Here is a 20,829-nt window from a genome sequence, read left to right as displayed (position 1 = left end):
GCTAGTGCAGCTGTGTCACCTCAAGCTAGAATTTACACATCCAGCTCGACATGCAGACATACATGAACGCCTCAAAACGCTTCTGTGAGGTATTGAGATCCCCACCCCATCTTACAAACAGGGAAACTGTGGTACAGTTATTCCCTTGTCCAGCAAAGCTTAATTAAAGCATATGAGTAGTTCCATTGAAATCGGTGGAACTACGCACATGCTTAAATTTCAGCACATGCTTAAGTGCTTTGCCAAATCTTGGGCTAAATCATTTGTACAAAGTCACACTTGAGTCAATGGAAGAGCCAGAAACAGAACCAAGCCCTCATAACTCCCAATCCCAGGTTCTCTCCACTAATACACTTTTCCTTCTGTTTGCTAGATGAGTACTATGCCAGGACTTCCTACTCGGCCCTGTTTCTATGATATTGACTTGGATCCAGTCTCAGAACAGGTGAATGGGCTATTCTGAAAAGAAATGTTAACCAAAGGTAAGTCTCTTACTTAGGCTAGAAGCCTTGCAAATCTTTGGGTTGAGTTAAGGGATTTACTCACATCTAACTATGAAGCCATATGTTTCCAATGGCATTTGGTTGTAATTCCTCCTAAAAGTTGCCTTTGATATGCTAGATATATAGATATACATATATATTAGTAATTAAGTTTTCATTTTTCTTTCTAGCTACCTGAAGCTTACTTGATGAGTAATGCAAACTCAGTTATCCCCGGATTTAAGACAAAATAAGATATGGCTGAGAAAATGAAATACATGAAGTGACTGGGAGAAAGGAGCATTTGGAAACGAATGAAATGCATGCATTTATTTTTTTAATCTGAATAAATTTTAAAAAATTTTTATTTCAGGCTAACTTTTAGTTCAGTGAGCATAAGAACTTGTAAATCTTATACACCAATGTTTTTCAATGATATTGCCTTCATAGAATATCAGAGTTGGAAGGGACCTCAGGAGGTCATTGCTTTTGCCCTTCATAATTGCAGATGGAGCAAAATACAAAACTCGTTTTTAATACCCTCTTTCTAGCTCTGTGATTTTTACTTATTAAAATATAACAATAAAATTGCAGTTTCTCAATTGGTACAGTGTTTACAACAACCCAGGGCTTAATTGGTTGTTTTTAAATGTGTTTTAGAGCACAGATACACCTTATCCCTTAAAGTCTGAGCACTGTATCTTCCTATTGCACTTAACTCTATAATCTATTGCTAGCATTAAAAGAGAAAATGTGCCATCAGACTACACTAATTCAATGAAAAGTAGGTAGTAGGGAAGAATCCCTTTGCTTCTGTTCCTACCCTAAAGTTTCTGACCATTAGTTTCTGCTTTGAATTTTTCTTGTGGGCACCTGCACTCTATCCAGTCTTAAGAAAGCCCTGCAATCTGTGTTTCTGTTACCTACTAAATTGTTAATGGCAGTGGAGCATATAGACTTTTGCCTTTTTGGAGACTGGATCACCATGCTGTGGCTGGGGACGGGAAGCTGTTCCATATGTGGTTTTCAGTAGATGGCTGATGAGCGAGGATGAGATTTGTAAATGATGTAACAACTTTTGTTGAAATCCCCTTTTTGGTGAGAAAAGACAGCCCTAGCACTGAATGAAATGGTCTGTAACAAGGTTTGTCACAATAGGCCAAAAAATCACTTCATAATGTGAAAATGTAGTTACTGCCAGACTTCTAATTAACACTAATAAATTGCTAAAATCCTTCGAGTTCCCTGGGTTTTAAGATATGCATGGAGATTAATGAAGTAGAAGTTATTTTTATGATGAATTTTGGGATCGTACATGGCAGCAGTCCCAGTATTGACAAGTAAAAGTGATTATTGCAGTAATACTGTTGAGCCTGCAGTGCACCACTGTATAAATTTAATCCAGTTTCCTTCGTGGGGTACTGCATATCATCTGTAGGAAAATAAATTACCTGAATTATTCAGTGGGTTTGGATGTACTCTGACTGTAAAAGATCTGAAGTGAGACCACCAGTTCTTTGTGTCAGTTGGCTAAAATAACTTGCCTATGCAAGCAGCTAAATATTTTTGGATAATTCTTTCCACATAAAACTGCAAGGCCCATATGCTTGTGTTAGATCTGGACCTAGCATATGTTAAAAAATTGCTCTGACTGGAAGAAAAGTTGATGTAGGTGTATGCACCAACCAGTACATGAGCTTATCTGTAATACACATACACTATATATAGTAAGCTAGCAAGGAGAATAATTATGTAACAATTACATGGCTGTCACAAGAGTGAAGTTAGAGTAACTTAAGTTGTCATAAAATCCCTAGATGCATTTAAATTTTCCTTTATATAATATCATTCCAACGAGAACAACTAATCTTCAGAACATAAACCAGACCACTTGCATAGGGTCAGGAAGGATTTTCTCCCCATATTTAATAGTGCATGTGGCTAGGCACCCTAGGAGCTTCTTCATCTAAGGCATCCTGGACAGGCCAGTTCTGGAGCCAGGATGCCAGAATAGACAGAGCTAGAGGCTAACTAACTTGTGTCAGCTTCTACATTTAATACTTGTTTCATCTCATGGCTGCACTTCTTATGGCATCTCCCTCTTGCAGTCTTCCATTCTACTAACTTTATCTTGTTCCTTTCAGCCTGTCTTGTCTTTCCTCTCCTAGCCCCCACCTACCCTTCCACTTCTTTTGTACAACCTTGCTTTAAAAACTAAACACTGGCTTTGTCCCTCTTGGACAAGGACTGGCTGAAAGCAAACCTGCTGAGAGTGTCATTAATCTCGTGACAGATCATAGAGGCATTCATTCTCCATAGAGCATCTGTGGCTCTGAAGCTAAACAACGAGGAGTCCTTGTGGCACCTTAGAGACTAACAAACTTCGCGGTTGGTGTTGCTGTCCTGCCAAGGCTGTGCACGGCGCGGTGCAGCCCAGGGGCGCTTCCCCCGCCCCCGGGGGCAGGTGGAGCCGTCCCCGCGGTCCGGGAGAGCTGCGGCTCTGGCCGAGCAGGTGCGACAGGCTGGGGGCGAGCCGGGCTCCGGCGGGGGCAGGTTGCACAGGCAGGTGCCGGCGGGGGCGCCGCACGGTGCGTCTCCGGGCAGCCGCCGCAGCGCTCGTCCGCCCGCAGCGCCCCCTTTGCTTCTCCCGCCGCGGCCACGCCCTGCCCGCAGCCCCCGTGCGCGCTGGCTCTGCGCCTCCCCGCCGGCGCGCGGGAGCCGGGGGCGTGGCTCGAGCGGGGCGCGTCCCCTGCCCCGGGGCGGGCGGGCCGGGCTCCCTGCCCCCGCGCGGCGGCTGGGCGGGTCCCCGCGGCGGCACTGGCAGCGGCAGCGGCTGCAGCAGCGGGCGGAGCGGGCTGCGGGCGCCTCTCTCCGGCGGGCCGTGGGCGCCAGGTGAGAGCGGGCGTGGGCTGGGGCGGGTCCGCTGGCCTGCGTGGGTCAGGGAGCCGCCCGGCACCGTGCCCCTTGCACGCCACGTGGGCGGAGCGGGGCAGCGTCAGCCCGAGCTGCGGGCGGGGGGGCCCTGGGGCTGGAGCGGGTTTTGCCGTGGGGCTGCGGGGAGCAAAGCTGGACGGCGCTGGGCTGTGTTCGTGCAGCGCCCCCGGCTCAGCGCGGAGCCGCCTGCCGCTGTGCAGAGAGGGTCGCTCTGTGCTCCGCGTCCAGGGAGCTGGCTAGTCCTGGGCACGGGGAGGGGACAGCGCTGGCCGCCGGGGAGCTGAGGGGCAGCCGCCCTCCTCAGACCTTTGCAGCCCTCCCTTGGTCTGGAGGAGTTGTGAGCCTCCCTGGAGCACCCGGGGAGGGTGGGGGATGTGCCACTAGGGGAGGGAGAGGGTGAGAGCGCCTCGCGGGGCACATCGCTTCCCGGCTCAGCTCCCTGCCAAGCCAGAAGGCAACAGGCACAAAGGGAGAAGACTGAAAATGGGGCAAGCCGGAGAAGATTCACTGGGGCTCAGCTCCTCTGCTGCCGAGCCAGCCCTGTTGCGCTTCAGACCCCGGCTCCGGATGATGGAACTGTTCACACGGAAAATCAGAGGGAGAATGTTTCTTCTCCCCCCCCCCCCCCCCCAATCTATTTCTTTGCCTCTAGCTTCATTTTTCATTACGGTGGCTGGCACACGAAGGAGACAGGTGACTTGTGTTGCGGCAGCCTCTCTTCCTTTCCACAAGGGAGCTGATAGATCTCTTTACAGGCAAAAGTTTTCAATCTCTGTCATTTCCTGCTTGCTCTATCTAGCGAATTATTACTAATGGATCTTTTGCATTAGTGTGCTGGAATCTAGGCTTTTCATTATCAATCGCTCCCTAGAAAGACTTTCCCTGTCTGTGTATGGCAGGGTAACACAGTTGATGCAAGCTTTGGCTGAAGATTTGGTGAGTACCATAGCATCATAAAGACAAAGGCCAACGTTTTCAAACACTGGGCCGAAAGTTAGAGAAATAAATCCATATTTAGGATTCTAAAATAAATGACATGATTTTCAGAGGTGCTGAGCACCCACAACAGCTATTAGTCACAATGGGAGCTGGGAGTGTTCAGCACCTTTGAAAGTCAACCCACCTGGTTAGTTCTCTGAATAATGATGAAGGAGCTGAACTTTTAGCAACACTGCTGAAAATTTTGGCCATAACATCAGTCTTATGTAAGGTGAACCTATTTGTTGGGAAACGGTGTGTTTGCAAACTACCAGAAATGTTTCCATTTCCATTGCAAATACTATAGCTTAGGAAACCTCCAGAGATTTGGAGACCATATAAAGAAACCTGCATTAAATCAAAGGTGTTTATATTGTGGGTGCCTGGGTCTGTTGGCTGGTATGGATATCCTAAGGCTTTTTCTGTAATTTGAACATTTCTATTTCCTTTATTTTCTATTTAAAAAAAATTAACTGAGAAAGATTTATTCAGAAAAGGGGTTATTGATTAAGGCTTCAATTCAGTAAGGTACTAAGCACATTGTAATTCTCATTCTGTGCAATTTCAGACTCCACTAGCCTGAAGATTGCTAATAATCAGCATCCATTTTTTCTGCCATTCAAGAAATAAATTGCCAGGCACATGGAGTGTACAAGAGGTGAAAGCACTGAGATGTAATGCTTACTGTGTCATTTGATCTAGAATTGCACAATGATGTGAGCAATGTCATGAAGTGATCCCAGGGCATCCTGCTTTAAAAAATAAAAAAAGAGAATGAGACTGGAGAAGACACCTAATCTTCTCTTGGCTGTTTTCTTCAGACAGATCCATTTCCTTGTCTTTCCAGCCAGAAATACAGTAATGTCGATGCAGGGGGAAACTAATGATGATTAAGGAATGCTGGTCTGGGTCTCCTTTCCAAAATCAGTGTTTGTGTCAGTTACAGATTCCATATTCTGGATTGCAGATAGTCTCAATAGCACATGTGGTCTCAAGAGTAAGGTTTAGGGGAAAGCAAAGATCGACAAATAATTGTGGCAAAACATTATTTTTTGCCCATATACAAATTGATTGCATGTCAGTGACTTGAATTCATAATAAAATAAAATATCGGTGCATTGCTTTGCTTGTATTTTTATATGTTGTTGCATCCCTAAGCCACAGCAAATAATGTTAGATAAGTTTCAGAGTAACAGCCGTGTTAGTCTGTATTCGCAAAAAGAAAAGGAGTACTTGTGGCACCTTAGAGACTAACCAATTTATTTGAGCATAAGCTTTCGTGAGCTACAGCTCACTTCATCGGATGCATACTAGATAAGTAAATTATTGCATTTAGAAGTTTAGTTTTTTAAAACATACATACAATAGTGTTTTTTAAAAAGTAGGACAAAAAAGAAAATATTTTTCAAAAAAGAATTTCCCAGAGTTATCCAAGGAGAGAGGATCCCATGTATTCACTGAGAAGTATGTCAGTGTGGTATAATGTGTATTTGTATCTTTATATTCAGGAATGTTCGGAAGGGTTACATACATTTTATGATGAACATGTGTTCTGTGAAAGTGGGGTTGCCATGGAACACTTGCACACACTGTAAATAAACCAAACTGTATGAAGGAAGCTTCTCTTTTATAACTCTCAAACCCTCCATTTTATATTTTATGGAGCTGCATATGATCATCTTATGCATTAAGAATAAAAACATCTGATATCTCAATTCAGAATTTCCCTTGGGGGAATTATGAGTGTGTATGGGTCAGTAGGGGAAAGTGTTTCTCATGGGGAAAAACATTTTCCTAACAAGTGAAATATAAAAATAAACTTCCCTTTCTACCCACATAAAAATTCATATATATGCAAGATTCGTGTGGTAGTTCTCCTGTGTAACTAGAGTGGCACTCTTGAAACCCCATTTTGCCTTCATATATTGAAACACAGCTCCCATTGATTACAAGGGTGTATTTGAGCATAGAATAGCGCGCGCACACACGTATATCAGGACACAGAGCACGGAATTTTAGAAATTGAAAAATTACCCAGTTCTTATAAACACAAATTGTATATCCATTTTTATGACGTTTTTCATCATTTGTTTGTTTTGTTGCAGATACATATGAAGCAATTCGAGAGATGAAAGCCTATGCCATATTTTTCAACATAAATGGCAAACCTTGCAATATGAATTGAAAGCAAATGAAATGCAAAGAAGGAAAGAGGAAAAACAGCTGACCCTATCACTTGAGGCAAAATAAGGCCGCTTGGTGTATCTTTTCTTTTTTTTTTTTTTAATATCACTTCAATACAATTGCTCAAAGAATGTGAAATAATGAACATATTAGCAAGTAGTAGTTGTTGATTGATGCCCATCATAAAATGAAAACGGTCAATTCTTGATCTGATTTAACATCCATTTAAAAAAAGTCCAACTGTTGCTGAAATAATATCCTCGTATCAAGTAGTGTTTCAGGTTGGCCATCCCAGAGATGAAAGTGAGCCTATTTGATAAACTGCAGTAAAGTGTGTGATAATCTATCCAGTCAGTCTTTCTCTCAGGACAGGTAAGAAAAAAAATCATAGTGGAAATATAAATGTAGTGTAACAAGTCCATCAGAACATTTCTTTGCATAACACCTCGTCAGTTCACAAAAGTAATTTCATGTTTTTTGGATGAAATTTCAAAGAACTGCACTCTGAGCTTACCTGCAATTAATTTATCTGATGGGTTAATAGAAAAGAAAAATATATGAAGAAATTAGAAGGCAGGACCACAAATATGGAGAAGGCAGCTAAAGAAATTCAAATGGAAAACACAGCACAATCAGAAAATCCTAGTGCAGCAAAACTGTGCTCTTCAACTGAAGAACAGGCAGAAAAACTCACAATGTTTTGTTTTAAGAAAAGAAAGAAGCCATGTAAGAAGGCATTGGAGATGAAAGGTGTCTGTGAAGAAGACTCTGTAACCTTGAAACATACAAGCCAATCCATCAGTGCAGCCCCTGGAGAAGGGGAAGTTTCCAACCAATCTCAGTCATCAAGGGGAACCTGGACAACTATAAAACGTCTAGTGACACCTAAGAGAAGGTCAAAATCTTCAAGGAAGCAGACACACTCTGATTCTCAAGTGCAACTGGAGATAAATGCTGAGGATCCTGGCTTGCAAAGTTTTCCAAAGAATCAGGTTAGTTCTGGGCTTAAAATTCCCTGTATACGGTTCTCAAGAGGCAAGAAAAAACCCAGCCATTCTGAAATAACAGAAGAATCAGATTGCAGTGTTAAAGCAAATGAACTGATGGGCATTTTGAATAAAGCTAACAGTGAACCAGAGAATTTGGCAATAACAGTCAAATCTAGCATGGATCAATCCTTCAGCCAAGCATCTGAAAAAAGTGACAGGAACTCACTTAATTCCACTGGGAAGAATGCGCTTTTGGTAGAGTCCAGACCAGACATTGATCAACACACACAGTGCATCGTTCAGTCTGAAATAGCAAATTCAGAGGCAGTTGCTATAATGCTCCAGGAAGAGCTACACCAGAAGAGCCTACATGAAACTCCTGAACATACACTTGTAGCAAACCAGGGAGTTGATCTCAATACCACCCTTAGCGCTAATGTTTCTAAGGACCTGCCAGATAGAGTAGCTGAAGCCACAGAGGTACAAGAAATAAATAACATCCATGACACAGGGCTTGAATGTAGAGAGTCTGGAAGGAACATAAATGCTAGTGAAGACTGTAAATCGAGAGAGAGAATAATGAGTTTCAATCAATCGGCATTTAAAGATGATGCAGTAAGTGTGCAGAGCTGTTTAAATGAACAGTTGAAATTAGAAGAAAACAAGGATGCCAGTGGAGTGAGCATTGTGATTACAATTACTGAAGCAGATGATGAGCCTGATGAAGAGGAGTCGAACCAGGACTGCAAACTGTCCTCAATTTCATGTGAACATAAGCAAAAGGTGAATAAAAAAATAAGTGGGAACCTCAATTTCAGTAAACTTTCTAATCGCAAAGAGGCCGTAGTAGCAGGCAGTGGCCCCAGGAGGGAGGCTAAAGTCGGTTCTCCTGCTCAGTCACCCAATGGTCTTAGTGATCAGGAACACGGAACTTCAGAACAGTATGAATTGCTTCTGATAGAAACTGCTGCTTCCCTTGTTAAGGCAGCGATTCAGTCATCTGTAGAACAGCTGGTTAATGAAATGGCTTTGGACCATAGTAAACATAACAGTGTTCTGTAATGACAAGAATGCCCCCAATATAGTCTGACTCAGCAGCAATTTAAAATTGTTTAGCACCAAGATGAAAGGCTAGAAAGTCTTAACTCCTTAGGTATTTGCGGTCTGTGTGTAGTGTATTTCTGCATGCTGGATAGGCCATTGTGTATATGTAAAATGGATCCAAGAATAAGGACTCAGTCCTGCAAAGTGTTGACAGTCTCATGAGATTGGGCTTTAAAACATTGTGATTGTTGATAGCTGTGGAAAAGGTAAGTTGTTTCAGTGGCTGTATTTCAATTTGTCTCTTTCGCAGTTTGGGGGCTCTATTATGTCACTATATATTTTAGATTTTTTCCTATTGTTTATATTTTATTTATTATGGGTTGCTGAGAACTCTCAACTATATTGGGCCTGTACTCAGCATAATCAGTTGGAGTTTTGCCATTGATTTCAGTGCCGACAAGATGGGGCCCATTGACTTCAGTGCAAGTTGAGCATGTTCAGAACCTTGCAGGATTGGGTCAGTGTCTTAGGATGCTCTTTTAAAAAATACTACAATCTCAACTGACATGTCAATGCTATTATTGTATAAAGTGAGGCAGGTATATAGAGTGCATCATGTAATTTAGCCTGTTCCACTGCCCAGAATGTCTTGCGCGTCTCAGATGCCTTGCAGTCATGCACTCTGACCCACGGGCATGGGGTTGCCAAAAAATGGTGCCATTGAAGTCAGTGGTAAAACTTCCAGTTACATCAGTAGTGCAGGTTTGGGCCTAAGTGAGCAAGTTACTGATACTCTCTTCTGATGCCTTCCTTTGTTTTTATAATGTTGGAGTGCTGAGGCCTGCCCATTGCTTTAGCACATTTTTACTATGTAGTATGTAATATAAATAGGAGTGAGCTGCTAGTGCACTAGTGGTACAGTATTGCCTCAGGGTTAAAATAGTTCCTGCAGTTGCAATGGTCTCCAATCAGTCTGTTTGAACTTGAGCATTTTTTGTTTAATTACTGCTAATGCCCTTGACTGCAGCCACCATTTGTTTTAATAAGTCTTAGGGTTCCCCCCAGCTTCATAGCTCTTCCGAACTTGGGCAAACAAATCCATCCCATCTGTGTGTAACTGCGTTATGCCACTTAATTTCTCCTTGCAGTTTCATTTGAATACACTATCATTGGCATTGTATTCTGAACTATAAAATCATGACTGGTATAGAGAAAGTAGACAAGGAAGTGTTGTTTACTCCTTCTCATAACACGAGAACTAGGGGTCACCAAATGAAATTAATAGGCAGCAGGTTTAAAACAAATAAAAGGAAATATTTCTTCACACAACAACTGTGGAGTTCCTTGCCAGAGGATGTTGTGAAGGCCAAGACCATAACTGTTCAAAAAAGAACTGGATAAATTCATGGAGGATAGGTCCCTCAACGGCTATTAGCCAGGATGGGCAGGAATGGTGTCCCTAGCCTCTGTTTGCCAGAAGCTGGGAATGAGCGACGGGATGGATCACTTGATACCTGTTCTATTCATTCCCTCTGGGGCACCTGGCACTGGCCACTGTCAGAAGACAGGATACTGGACTAGATGGACCTTGATCTGACCCAGTAGGGCCGTTCTTATGTTCTTAACTGCTGGGTACTGCTGCTTTGAGCTGGAATGGCCCAATCCTGCTCCCATTGAAGTAGTCAGAAAAACTTCAGATCAAGCCCTTAAACACCTGCCATAGGTGAATCCTGAAACAGGTTTGTCATTGACAGAAAATACCAAATGCTTTGTTGTGAGAGTTTTTCTGTATGTTGTATAATATATACAGTAAGTGTGTGTGTATCATTTGCCCTGTTCATTACCAGCTCTTTAAAAAGAAGCCTTTTGATTGTAATCTGTAAAGAATGAATGTGGGTCATGGGGCTATAATTTATGTGCAGCAGACAAATAAACAACCATATTCTCCTGAAAACATGCCTTCTTGTGCATATTTCTGAGCTGATGCAGAGAGAGCAACCTCACTTGGCAATTATGCATTGACCATTTGCAATTTTGGGAATCTTTTTTTCCTCCCCAGGACAGTACATGGATCCTGTGTTAAAATACAAGGGCTACAGTTTTCCCTAGGAACTAGTGCTCAGTCACATTTTAAACATTGGAAGTAGAGAATCCGGGCAAAGCACTCACTCAATGGCACACTCTGAAAATGAGCAATGAACACCAGGGCGTGCTTCTGTGTGTATGTGTAGAACGCATGTGGAATGTGAAACACTGGAATGCGTTACCTAGGGAGGTGGTAGAATCTCCTTCCTTAGAGGTTTTTAAGGTCAGGCTTGACAAAGCCCTGGCTGGGATGATTTAACTGGGAATTGGTCCTGCTTTGAGCAGGGGGTTGGACTAGATGACCTTCTGGGGTCCGTTCCAACCCTTATATTCTATGATTCTATGATTCTAACGCCAGTCTTTAATCAAGAGGTGTGAAAAAGTGTTTAAACTTTCTTTTCCATGAATGTATTTGCTTAACTGTAGTTTGGATCAGAGTATCACTGATCCAATATCTGTAACACTAATGAATTAGTGCTTTATACCGTTCCCTGCAAATATTGTGGCATAATTTAAAAATGACTCTTCAGCACTTTACGCAACTTTGGAACTCTACCAGCGTTCTCCGGCACAACACAGAAATGCAGGAAGAGGCTTGTTTGAGCTAATGGACTTGCACTAGATGTCTTGATAGATCACTGCTGGAGGGAGAGAAAGCTGCAGCTCAGTGTAATTCTGGAAGGTCTGTAGGCTGTGGAAGAGAATGTTAGGTGCTCTGTGAAATGGATAAAAGTTGACTCCGTAGTGGGATAGCTGGTGGGAGTCAGCATAGCTCCGTTGAGATCAATTTCAGGTGGCTTTCATGTTGATGTAGACCAGCTGAGGAACTGGCCAGTGTAGATATTTAAAAGAAAATGATATGAAACTTGTGATTGACAAAAATACATTTGTGCTCCAACCTTGGGCCTACAGGTGTTCACTACTGATATATGTTGAGGTTTGTGTTGGCCATCCTTTTGCACAGTAGCTAGCTTTTCCTTCCATTATAACTGGATACATAACTCACAAGCACGTCCTTACAAATGAATACACCTGTCGTTTTCTTGCATTGTGATTGACTGTGTGGCTATGCAGGAAATAGTGATTTTACATTGAAAGATTAATCTACAATAAAGATCACCTGTCCAGATTTGAATACTTCTAGCTACTCAGGCATCCATCCATACAGTGAGTAGAAACAGGTTTTCTAGACATTGCTAGAACTTTTGAGACTATCTAAGCAAATGTGTCCTTTTCACAAAGGCTTAACTTTGATTACTGTGTGTCAAAGCAAGTGTGACCCATTTTTAATGTGTTAGATATAATTAGTGTGGCTTCATTTTGACTAATAATTTCACTAGGCTGCGTGGGTTTCAGACATACTAGGTCAAGTTTAGTCCTGGTGTAAGAAGGTGCAACTCCAGTGAAGTCAGTAGAATTGCACCCATTACACAGACCTGCGTTTGGCTCACTGTTCTTATATTTTTCAGACTTTTTTTAGTCCTAACAACAGTAGCAAATGAGATTAATTTGTGTTACAGATCAAACAACCCCTAGCACCCTTCTTCCTTTATTTAGCATCTTTCACATAAGTATTTTATAGTATGTAATAGTAAATACTTGTAATTTTTCTGCCCTTTCATTCATTGCACTTTTATCACAGGACGTCACAAAGAACATAGAACTTTATAAACATGAATTAATTAAGCCTCACAGCCTCCCTCTGTTAAGACCAGACAGAAGGGTTATTAGTTTATTACTAACAACGAATGCTAGCCTCTTGAATAAAGAGTGGTAAGTTTGTTTTATAGTTGTGTGGGTGTAACTGGGCTATGAAACCTATAAGCATATGATTGCCTGGCTATGCAAGAGCTGCAGATATAAGGTATTGTGGAAGTTTTTAAAAAGACTGTGTTTTTTCACTGGTGGTTAAAAGAAACCATATGCTAGTTAACCTCTAATGCTTACTGTCTGACTTTGAGCACGTATGTTACTTTCTTTTCCAGCCATCTTGCTTCTGATTTAGGAGTCTGTTGGTCTGCTGCCTCTTTGAATTGTGGAAGTGGTTTCTGTCCGGCGTTTGTCTGAATGAATGCTTTTTTTTTCTTCCCTCTAGTCACTCCTTCCTACTTCTCTCCCCCAACATTTCCAGCATGACCCTTGGCAGGGACAACTCATCTTTCTTGTCCAACAAGTTGCCCATTGGTACTTCGCAATGTCATGTTCAATATTTTATTTTCTTACAGCTTTTTTAATATAAGCAACAAAGAAGGAAGAGTATTAAATACATTAATACAAACTTAAAGAGCTTTTAGAACAATTCACCGTCTAGGCACAACTGTATTGTGGTAATAGTGAGCAGAAAGCAACCATGTTAGTTTAAATGATCCTTGTGAAAACTTCTGGTAAATGGTTCAACAAGTACAGTAGGACACTAAAATGAATGAACTGTGTGGGGCCAGGTCCCCAGCTGTTACAAATCCATGTAGCCCGACTGAAATCCACAGAGCTAGTTGGACATTGTTGATCATTTTTATGAAAGTGCAAGAGCTGTTTCACAAATGTACACAAGTAAATGAATCAAACAGTCCTAATCCAGGAGAAAAAAAATATATGTGGTATTTAAGCTAAATGGAAAATGGACCTAATTGATGGATCCAAAAACTCATTCTCCAGCCATTATGGTTTCCTCAAAATGATCATAAGTTTTTATAAAACTTAGTGTAGTAACATAGCATAACTCTTTAACACGAACTTCCAGATTGCACTTTGTCATTACACTTTTGTGCTCGCTAGTTCTGATTCAGAGGGTTGTGTGGCTTTGTCGGGTGGGACAGATTTAAAAGACACAGGAAGGTAGGTGGCAAAATGACATGGAACTAGGTGATGAGTCTGAAATCTTTCTTAGAGAAAAGATGTGGACAGATTTCTCAGTAGAGCAAGGAGCTACATCAGTTTTACACTAGCCAGGTATTTGGGAATTCTAGTTTTCCCTTGTTTGTTTCAAACCCGGCCATGACAGAAGGAATGCATATTTTCATTGAAACAATTCTCTGCTAATGTAATCCTTAGGTTATTGTAATTACTTCTGACCACCCGTGTCTGTCAAGGAAGCTGGGGTATACTGCATCTTGAAATCATCTGTATTCATCTTCACACTGTGATTCTTACTTGTTTTTGTTTAGTTTTTCGCTGGATTCTCTTGGCTTTTCATAACAGTAATTTTGAGTTTTAGGGGGAGATGATTGGGGACAATTCATAATTATAAATTAATAGCTGCTCTCTGGTTACAATAGCAGTGCTGCTTCATGAGCGGCCTGGATTGAGACATAGGAAATGTTTGCCTGTGCGAAGGGCCCCAGCCCTGGGAGTCACGTGATTATATCAGAATCTCAGCTTTCATTTTAATAAAAGCAAGTAACTGATGCAATGATGTCTGCAGAGAGCCTGAGGCAATAGCACTGATAGGTGTGAGCTGCCCCAGGCAACTCTAAGACCCCCTGCTCTGGGGGACCTGTGGACACCATCCCAGCAAAGAACTGTGTGGCAGGAGCAAAGTGCGATAGGCCTGGCCCACTCACCTAAGCAGCCTCTGCTTGGTTACTGAGGTAAGTGCTGCCCCCCTTGTCTCATGGGGTGAGGGAAAGAGAAGTGGAGGTGGGGGAGGGCCTGCTGTCACTCCTGGGGCAGAGAAGGCAGCCCCATTCTGCTGCCCTGCCACTCCAAGAAAGGCGTCACGTGGGGCAGAGCTGTAGGCTCGGGAAGCAGTGTGTCTAAGGCACTGACAGTTTGATGCAGCTCGTGAAAGCAAAGGTGGGCGGTTCTGAGCATCACAGTCCCGTTCTGAATCCTGGCCTCTAGCTGCAGCCATATCTCGTTGCCCTGGCTGGGCACGAGTGTACAGATGCCTATATGAGCTAACTAGCACCGTGTTCTTAGGAGGCCTCTAGAGGTGCTGCTGAAGACGTTAACAGCATGGCGATACTGCTGGTGAAGAAGGCATCGCTCCTGGCAAATCTGTGAGAAAATAAGCTCTGCGGTGTGTACAGCACAACTTGTACAAATCAGGGGAGGGGGGGAGAATTTGACCTAGGCTCGAAAAGCATGGAAAAAACCAGCAAGCCAGTCCATGACCAGTGTATCCTAAGGCTTTTTGTGTCATTGGTGCTATTACACCAGATTCTGGTGTGGACAGGGCTTTAAAACGTGACATCTTGTTGACCCGTTTTAGTGACAGCTCAGTCACACTTGGTATTGTCAGGAAGCCTGACAGCCATTTCAGAGGGAGCAGATAACATTTTATAGCAGGCACGTTTTCCACAATTCTGGTTTGTGCAATTAGCTCAGGAATCCATTCCCATTGAAAAATATAAGCTTTAATTCAACTACCCCCCTGCTTCTCCTCTTTTCCTCTCCCTCCCCCCACCCCCCCGCCCATTTCTAGACTATATGGTTGCAGAGACAACCCTCAACACAAACTGATGCAATACTGTCAGCCTTAGTTTGCCGGCAGCCTAACCAAGGGTTAGATCCACAAAGGAGGCATTAAAGGGCTAACTTTAGGCCCCCTGTCACCTACTGGAATCCTCAGCCACAAGATAGGCCCTTGGGCTCCCTGAGATGTGGGGAGAGTTAGGTGCCTAAGGAGGGGATTCACAGAAGCTAGCACGCTGAGCAGGACCTGGCCTAGGTGCCCAACTCCAGGAGCGGGTTCACAGCTATGCCCACTCAAAGGTGCCTAATTCTGGGCTGGGGAGGAGGCATGTATTTCTGCTTCACAGCTATGAACCCTCTCCTGGAGTTGGGCACCGAAGTCAGGTCCTTCCTTTCTGGCTAAGAATGGAGGAAGAGGTGATACAGCTGGCATCCCCTTCCTACGCAAGAGCCCGGTGATTAGAGCGTTCACTTGAAATGTGGGAGACCCGGTTTCAAATTTGTATGTTCCACTTTGTATGAAATATTAAATAGTAAGGGGAGTAGGGACTGGGACCTGACCCCTTCAACAGCAGAGAGTGAGAGAAACCCACCCCAAAATACCCTACAGCACAGTGATTAGAGCACTTCCCTGGGACGGGGTGATACCTCTCTTCAGGTCTCTGCTCCACGCCAGGCAGAGAAAGACTTTGAACCTGGTTCTCCCCCATCCTAAGGGAGTGCTATAGGCCTCTAGGCATATGCTGCGAATAGCTACTGGACTGGGCCCTGCAGTTGAGCAAGGCAGAGGGGTTGAGGTTTCTGCTGGAGCTTATGTGTGAGTGAGGGGCCTGGCTTCTCAGCACCATCCGATGTGAGCAGTTTTGTAAGTGCACACCAGCAGAAATGGAGACACCTAGGGGACTTTATGGCTGGAAACTTGGGTGCCTAGGGAGTTTAGGCACCTACAGGTTTGGGCTGCAGCTGAGCATACCTTTGAGAATCTAAATTTTGGGTTAGGTGCCTAAATCCCTCTCTGGAGCTAGCCCTGGTGCCGAATTCTCAGTGGACACACATTGGAAGTTTTAGAGGAACAGCCGTGTTAGTCTGTATTCGCAAAAAGAAAAGGAGTACTTGTGGCACCTTAGAGACTAACCAATTTATTTGAGCATGAGCTTTCGTGAGCTACAGCTCACTTCATAAAGCTCATGCTCAAATAAATTGGTTAGTCTCTAAGATGCCACAAGTACTCCTTTTCTTATTGGAAGTTTTGTGCATATTAGCTAAGGGCAACAGTGGGTCTCAGAATGTTAACCTTGAAATCTGACAATTTAAATGTCAAAATTTGAATGCTCACTGCTGATAGGTGTACAGAAAGCTCTCGATGAAGTGTGTGTCCGTCACTGTGCTCAGCAATGATAGATCTGTAGGGGGAGATATTGCTGAGTAGCAGGAGTGGGGGGAGGAGGGGAGTGAAATGTTCAAACCCCCCCCCCCCCCCCGCCACACACACACCATTACAGATCATCTCCATTCCTGCCCACAAGGGAGAGGGAATGATATATCATCTCCCTGTTGCTACAAAAACTCAGCCCCCTGCTTTTTTCTGAGTGCCTTCAGCGCCACTTGTCCCTTGACAGCTTCTCTAAAGCAGCTGTGCATCATCGACAGCCTGCATTGAAATCTGAAGAGGTTGGAGGCAGGAGAAATGATGGAGAAACATTCTGAAATTAAAATGTCATTGAATTTACTATCCAAATCAATAGCCCAAGAAATGCTGAATTGATTGTACTATTCAGGGCACGCTGAATGCAATGCAAGTCTCTCGTCTTGACTCGACCTGACGCTGCTGCAGAACTACCAATGAGTCAGGGTGCCTGCCAGAATCAGGGCTGGTGGAGCAGGGCAGAGAGGAGGGCATGCCAAGGTGTGCTGCTGAATTTAGGCTCAACTTGCCAGTGAGAGCAAGGGGGGCCTTTATCACAGGCACACAAGGAAAATTAATAATCTCACCATTGCTGGAAAAAAACCTATTAATAAATATAAGGTTGGACGGGTGTTCCCTCGTAAAAGCTTTTACAATCTGGTTTGCTGTTCCTCCTTTGCTGGGGGGGGGGGGAAGAGGGCACAATCTGCCCCAGCTCTATGCCTGGCACAGCTTGCTTCGCCGAGCATGTTGATATAACTGCACTGGCCAGTGGCCACCATAGTGTCTGTGATTGGGGAGTGGGACAGGGGCTTCACACACAATGCAGGTGTCAAGTGTAGGGGTGTTTGGGGGCAGGCCTTACATCCCCTCCCTCCCCTGCATGGACCGCAACCTGGCCCTAACACAGGAACTGTTGTTCAAAGTCCTTACAACTGTTGTTCAAGTAATTGATCAACAGGTGTCTAGAGAAAGATTTGCCCATAAAGTTGCATAACCCCCCCATTCCATGGGGCAGGCATGATGCCTGGCTCTCTTCAGTTCCCAAAGTCTCTTTCACGTGTTTGGCATAAAATGAAAAACTAGGCCCTTCACTCATCCACTTTACATCAAGGAGCCATTTGTCTGGTTACAATGTGCATCGGAAACAGCAATTTCACAATTAGGAGTGGTGTTTTGTGTCTTTGAAGCTGGGCCCTTGGCTATTTATCTGATCAATGGAAACACCTCAGAGCCTTATAAATGATGTAATTACATTTTGGTGCTTTAAGCTCTGGCTTGTTGTCATTCATAAACAGTCAGCCCATAGTCTAGCTTCATTACATTTGTCTCCAAGTTTTTAATTGCTCTTTTATTGTTTGCCCTGGTGCCTGCCTTTGACAGGAACACCAGTCAGTAACAGCTTAAGAGCAGGAATAGTGGGCTTTTGATTGAAAAATACCATTGGAGTTGTGTGATTGACATTATCGCTTTCAGGTTTCCTGTAAAAGGAAATAGGAGTTTAATTTCTGACTGGCAAGGTTTATTGCTGTCTGACGATTCAGGACAGGGGACTAGCAGAGGGTTAATATGGAAAAGGCTGTAACTGGAGGTTGATCACCCTAAGACTTTTTTTGTAATTGTAGAGCCACAGGTCTGAACGCACAGTGAGGTAGGTTTTGCAAGTCTGTATCCACAGTGATGTTAGCTAATTGCAGTCAGCCTCCACATCACAGCATCTCTGTACATTTCAAGATGGTTTTTTAAAGTGGTTTACTAGTGCAATTTTATGGGTCTGTAATTTCAGTTCACTGCACCATCGCAAAACTAATGAAAGAGCGTGTTTGATGCAAATTTTATTTAACATCTTTCAGTATGTGTGCTGCATCTCTGAAGTGGAAAGACCCAGTTTTGCTGAAAACATCACTCGCTTACCCCACCCCCATTCCCAATCTAGAAGAAATCTTAGGAAGCTGTGTTTATAGCCTTGACATAGCCAGGTGACAAGACAATGCATGTGAAATCTGTTACAAGCTGGAAAAGCAGGATGAAGGCTGAGCTCAGCTCGCTTCACAGCTGAGGGATGATAAGCGTGAAACCCAAGTCACAGATCCCAGCTAAGCCGAGCATGAACAGTTAATGTAGCTCAGGCAAGGGAGAAACTTGTCAAGTTGTGCATGAGTACCACCTTCTGGCCAACCAAGTCCTAACACAGGCAAAGTTGCCAAAGCAGTATATTTAGCCTTGTCCATGTTATTCCCCCAGCTTCAAGGTGGCATTAATTTTAAGATGGGACAAAATGTGGGGCTTAGGGGGAGGCCATGGGGATGGCTACAAGCTCAGTACCTAAGAAGGAACTCAGAACTTGTCCAGCCACTCCAGAAGCTGGGAGGCAATTAATTTGCTTTAATTAGGCCACAACTTTAGTCACCTAAAATATCTGAAAGTACCCAGCAATAAGTTGTACAGTGCACCTCATCTTCATTCCTTAATCATTGCCACATTATCCCCAACCTTGTCCAAGCCAGTCCCTTGCTGGGCCCCTATGACCCTCCGTTGGATGAAGGGTTATAAAAGGAATATTTTCCCTCACCACCACGTTGGCCAAGGCCAGGTGGGGTTTGGATTTTTTGGGTTTTTTTTGCCTTCCCCTCCACAGCTCTGGGACCCAATGGACTGGGATGGGGGGTTAGGTTATAACTTATAATGTTGCAATTTAGTACTTAAAACTGGTAGTGGATGGCAAACACCCCCTCCTCAGCTCCCTTAAGGAATGCTGGCTTTCAAATCTTTTTCCAACCATTTTTATCCAATATCTGGATCCCTGCCATAACAAGTACCTGCACTGGCCAGTCACCACTAGTTTTAACCTTCTAAATTGCAAAATTATAACCTCAATCACTACCCCAGCCTGCTGTGGAGAAGGTTAAACAAAACCCAACAATCTGTTCCTTTCCCCTTCCCCACTCCACGCAAAAGAAAACAACCAACCAAAAAACAAAACAAAACCCCACAACCCTCAGGTTGGCCAATCTGGTGGTGAGAGAAAAGGTCCTTCTCAGCTCCCAAAGAAAAGGACAACTAGAGTAATGCCCATAGTGGATCCTGAGGAAACCTGCTCCTTTTGGTGATTTCATGAGTGGACGGGTGCTGCCCACCCAAGTCTGATCACATGGGGCTTTTCAGGGCTGCACTAGGTATAAATAGACCCCCCACACACACACTCACTCTCTCTCTCTCTCCCTTCTGGGCAGCAGGAAGCGCAGAGTCTCCCTGACCTGTGCTTCCCTTCTTCCCTGCTCAATCTTTGTAAACTTCCCCCATTTCCCCTTTACTAGCTATGGCAGTGGGGGAGGGACCCCTTAAAGTAGGGGAGGGCCCCCTTTTCCTCTGCCAAACTGGACAAAGCCTCGCCAGCTGGATATTAGTGAACTCATCTGCACATGTAGTCACACTTCTTCACTGCTTAGGGAAGATAACAGTGAAACCCACATAGAAAGTGGACTTCCAAATAAAACCAATTTTTTTTTTTTAAATTTCATAGCACAGACATCCTTCAGCACAGCTACTTTCCTCCAAATAGTCATGAAGTGACAGATTGGTGAACCCTCCAATAAAAGTGGAATATTCAGAGCTAACAGACACAATCCTCTAGTGTTACAAAATGGTGTTGCTTTGTTACACAGCACATTGCGATGTTAAGAGGCTTACTTTGAACTTTCACTATCTTAGCTGACTCAGATGGAACAGGTCCCTGGTGCAGTTATTGTTTGGGAAACTAATTTGAAAAACATCTGCTGAAGTAGAGTAAAATTTGGTTTCACTCTAGTTATCTGTACCTGTTATAAACCAGGCATTATGGACACAGTATGCAAACAAGGCATTCATTTATTGATTATTGTTCAGCAATAGTGCTACTCAGTTCAAGTCTCAGAGTGGAGCCATCATCTCAAGAAGGGGAATGGTGCTGACCAGAATGCTAGGTTTATCCCTTAGGGGCTTTAGAAGGCGGTATGAGGCTCTTCACCCTTCACAAGTCACAGAATGGATTTTGGACAGTACAGAATACCACCTCAATACTGAACCTGGCCTAAGGGTATGTTTAGGACTGGTGAAAAGTGCTAGGTCACCAGCCCTGAAGAATGACATCTTATTTAGCCACAGAATTGGTTCAGTACAGGAGACAGCAGTACAACCCTTGCCACATCAAGAGCGTGAGCAGGGTTCTGCAGGGACTACATCTGGGGATGAGTACAGTTCACACTTCATGCCAATTCCGTCCTCTAGCTCTCTGCTTACACTGCCAATCTAGGTGCCAATTGCAAGGTGGACACCT

At 43.7% G+C, this 20,829-nt stretch overlaps 2 protein-coding genes across 5 annotated transcripts in view; both read left to right on the top strand.

Annotated features, from left to right (window-relative positions):
- The window catches only part of MTHFD1 (methylenetetrahydrofolate dehydrogenase, cyclohydrolase and formyltetrahydrofolate synthetase 1), a 70,481-nt gene extending 68,759 nt beyond the window's left edge, over positions 1 to 1,722 (top strand). For both annotated transcript variants that reach the window (XM_048853596.2, XM_048853597.2), the window contains exons 27-28: positions 374 to 482; positions 674 to 1,722. In XM_048853596.2, the coding sequence (XP_048709553.2) occupies positions 374 to 463 (90 nt within the window). In that variant the 3' untranslated portion in view covers positions 464 to 482; positions 674 to 1,722. The remainder of the gene's footprint in view (positions 1 to 373; positions 483 to 673) is intronic.
- Positions 1,723 to 3,282: 1,560 nt separating this feature from the next.
- Positions 3,283 to 10,565, top strand: AKAP5 (A-kinase anchoring protein 5). Of its 3 annotated transcripts, none has more exons than XM_048853618.2 (2): positions 3,283 to 3,374; positions 6,500 to 10,565. In XM_048853618.2, the coding sequence occupies exon 2, from the start codon at positions 7,136 to 7,138 to the stop codon at positions 8,627 to 8,629; it is 1,494 nt and encodes a 497-aa protein (XP_048709575.1). In that variant the 5' UTR covers positions 3,283 to 3,374; positions 6,500 to 7,135; the 3' UTR covers positions 8,630 to 10,565. The 3 variants fall into 3 exon arrangements, with proteins under 3 accessions (XP_048709575.1, XP_048709576.1, XP_048709577.1); XM_048853619.2 differs by lacking the exon at positions 3,283 to 3,374 and adding an exon at positions 4,050 to 4,352; XM_048853620.2 differs by lacking the exon at positions 3,283 to 3,374 and adding an exon at positions 4,948 to 5,052.
- The last annotated feature ends 10,264 nt before the right edge of the window (positions 10,566 to 20,829 follow it).

Source organism: Caretta caretta, chromosome 6 (assembly GCF_965140235.1).
Source record: "Caretta caretta isolate rCarCar2 chromosome 6, rCarCar1.hap1, whole genome shotgun sequence".
NCBI classification, from domain to species: domain Eukaryota; kingdom Metazoa; phylum Chordata; order Testudines; family Cheloniidae; genus Caretta; species Caretta caretta.
Note: the sequence above shows the minus strand (reverse complement) of the source record. Positions and strands in the feature narration are given on the sequence as shown.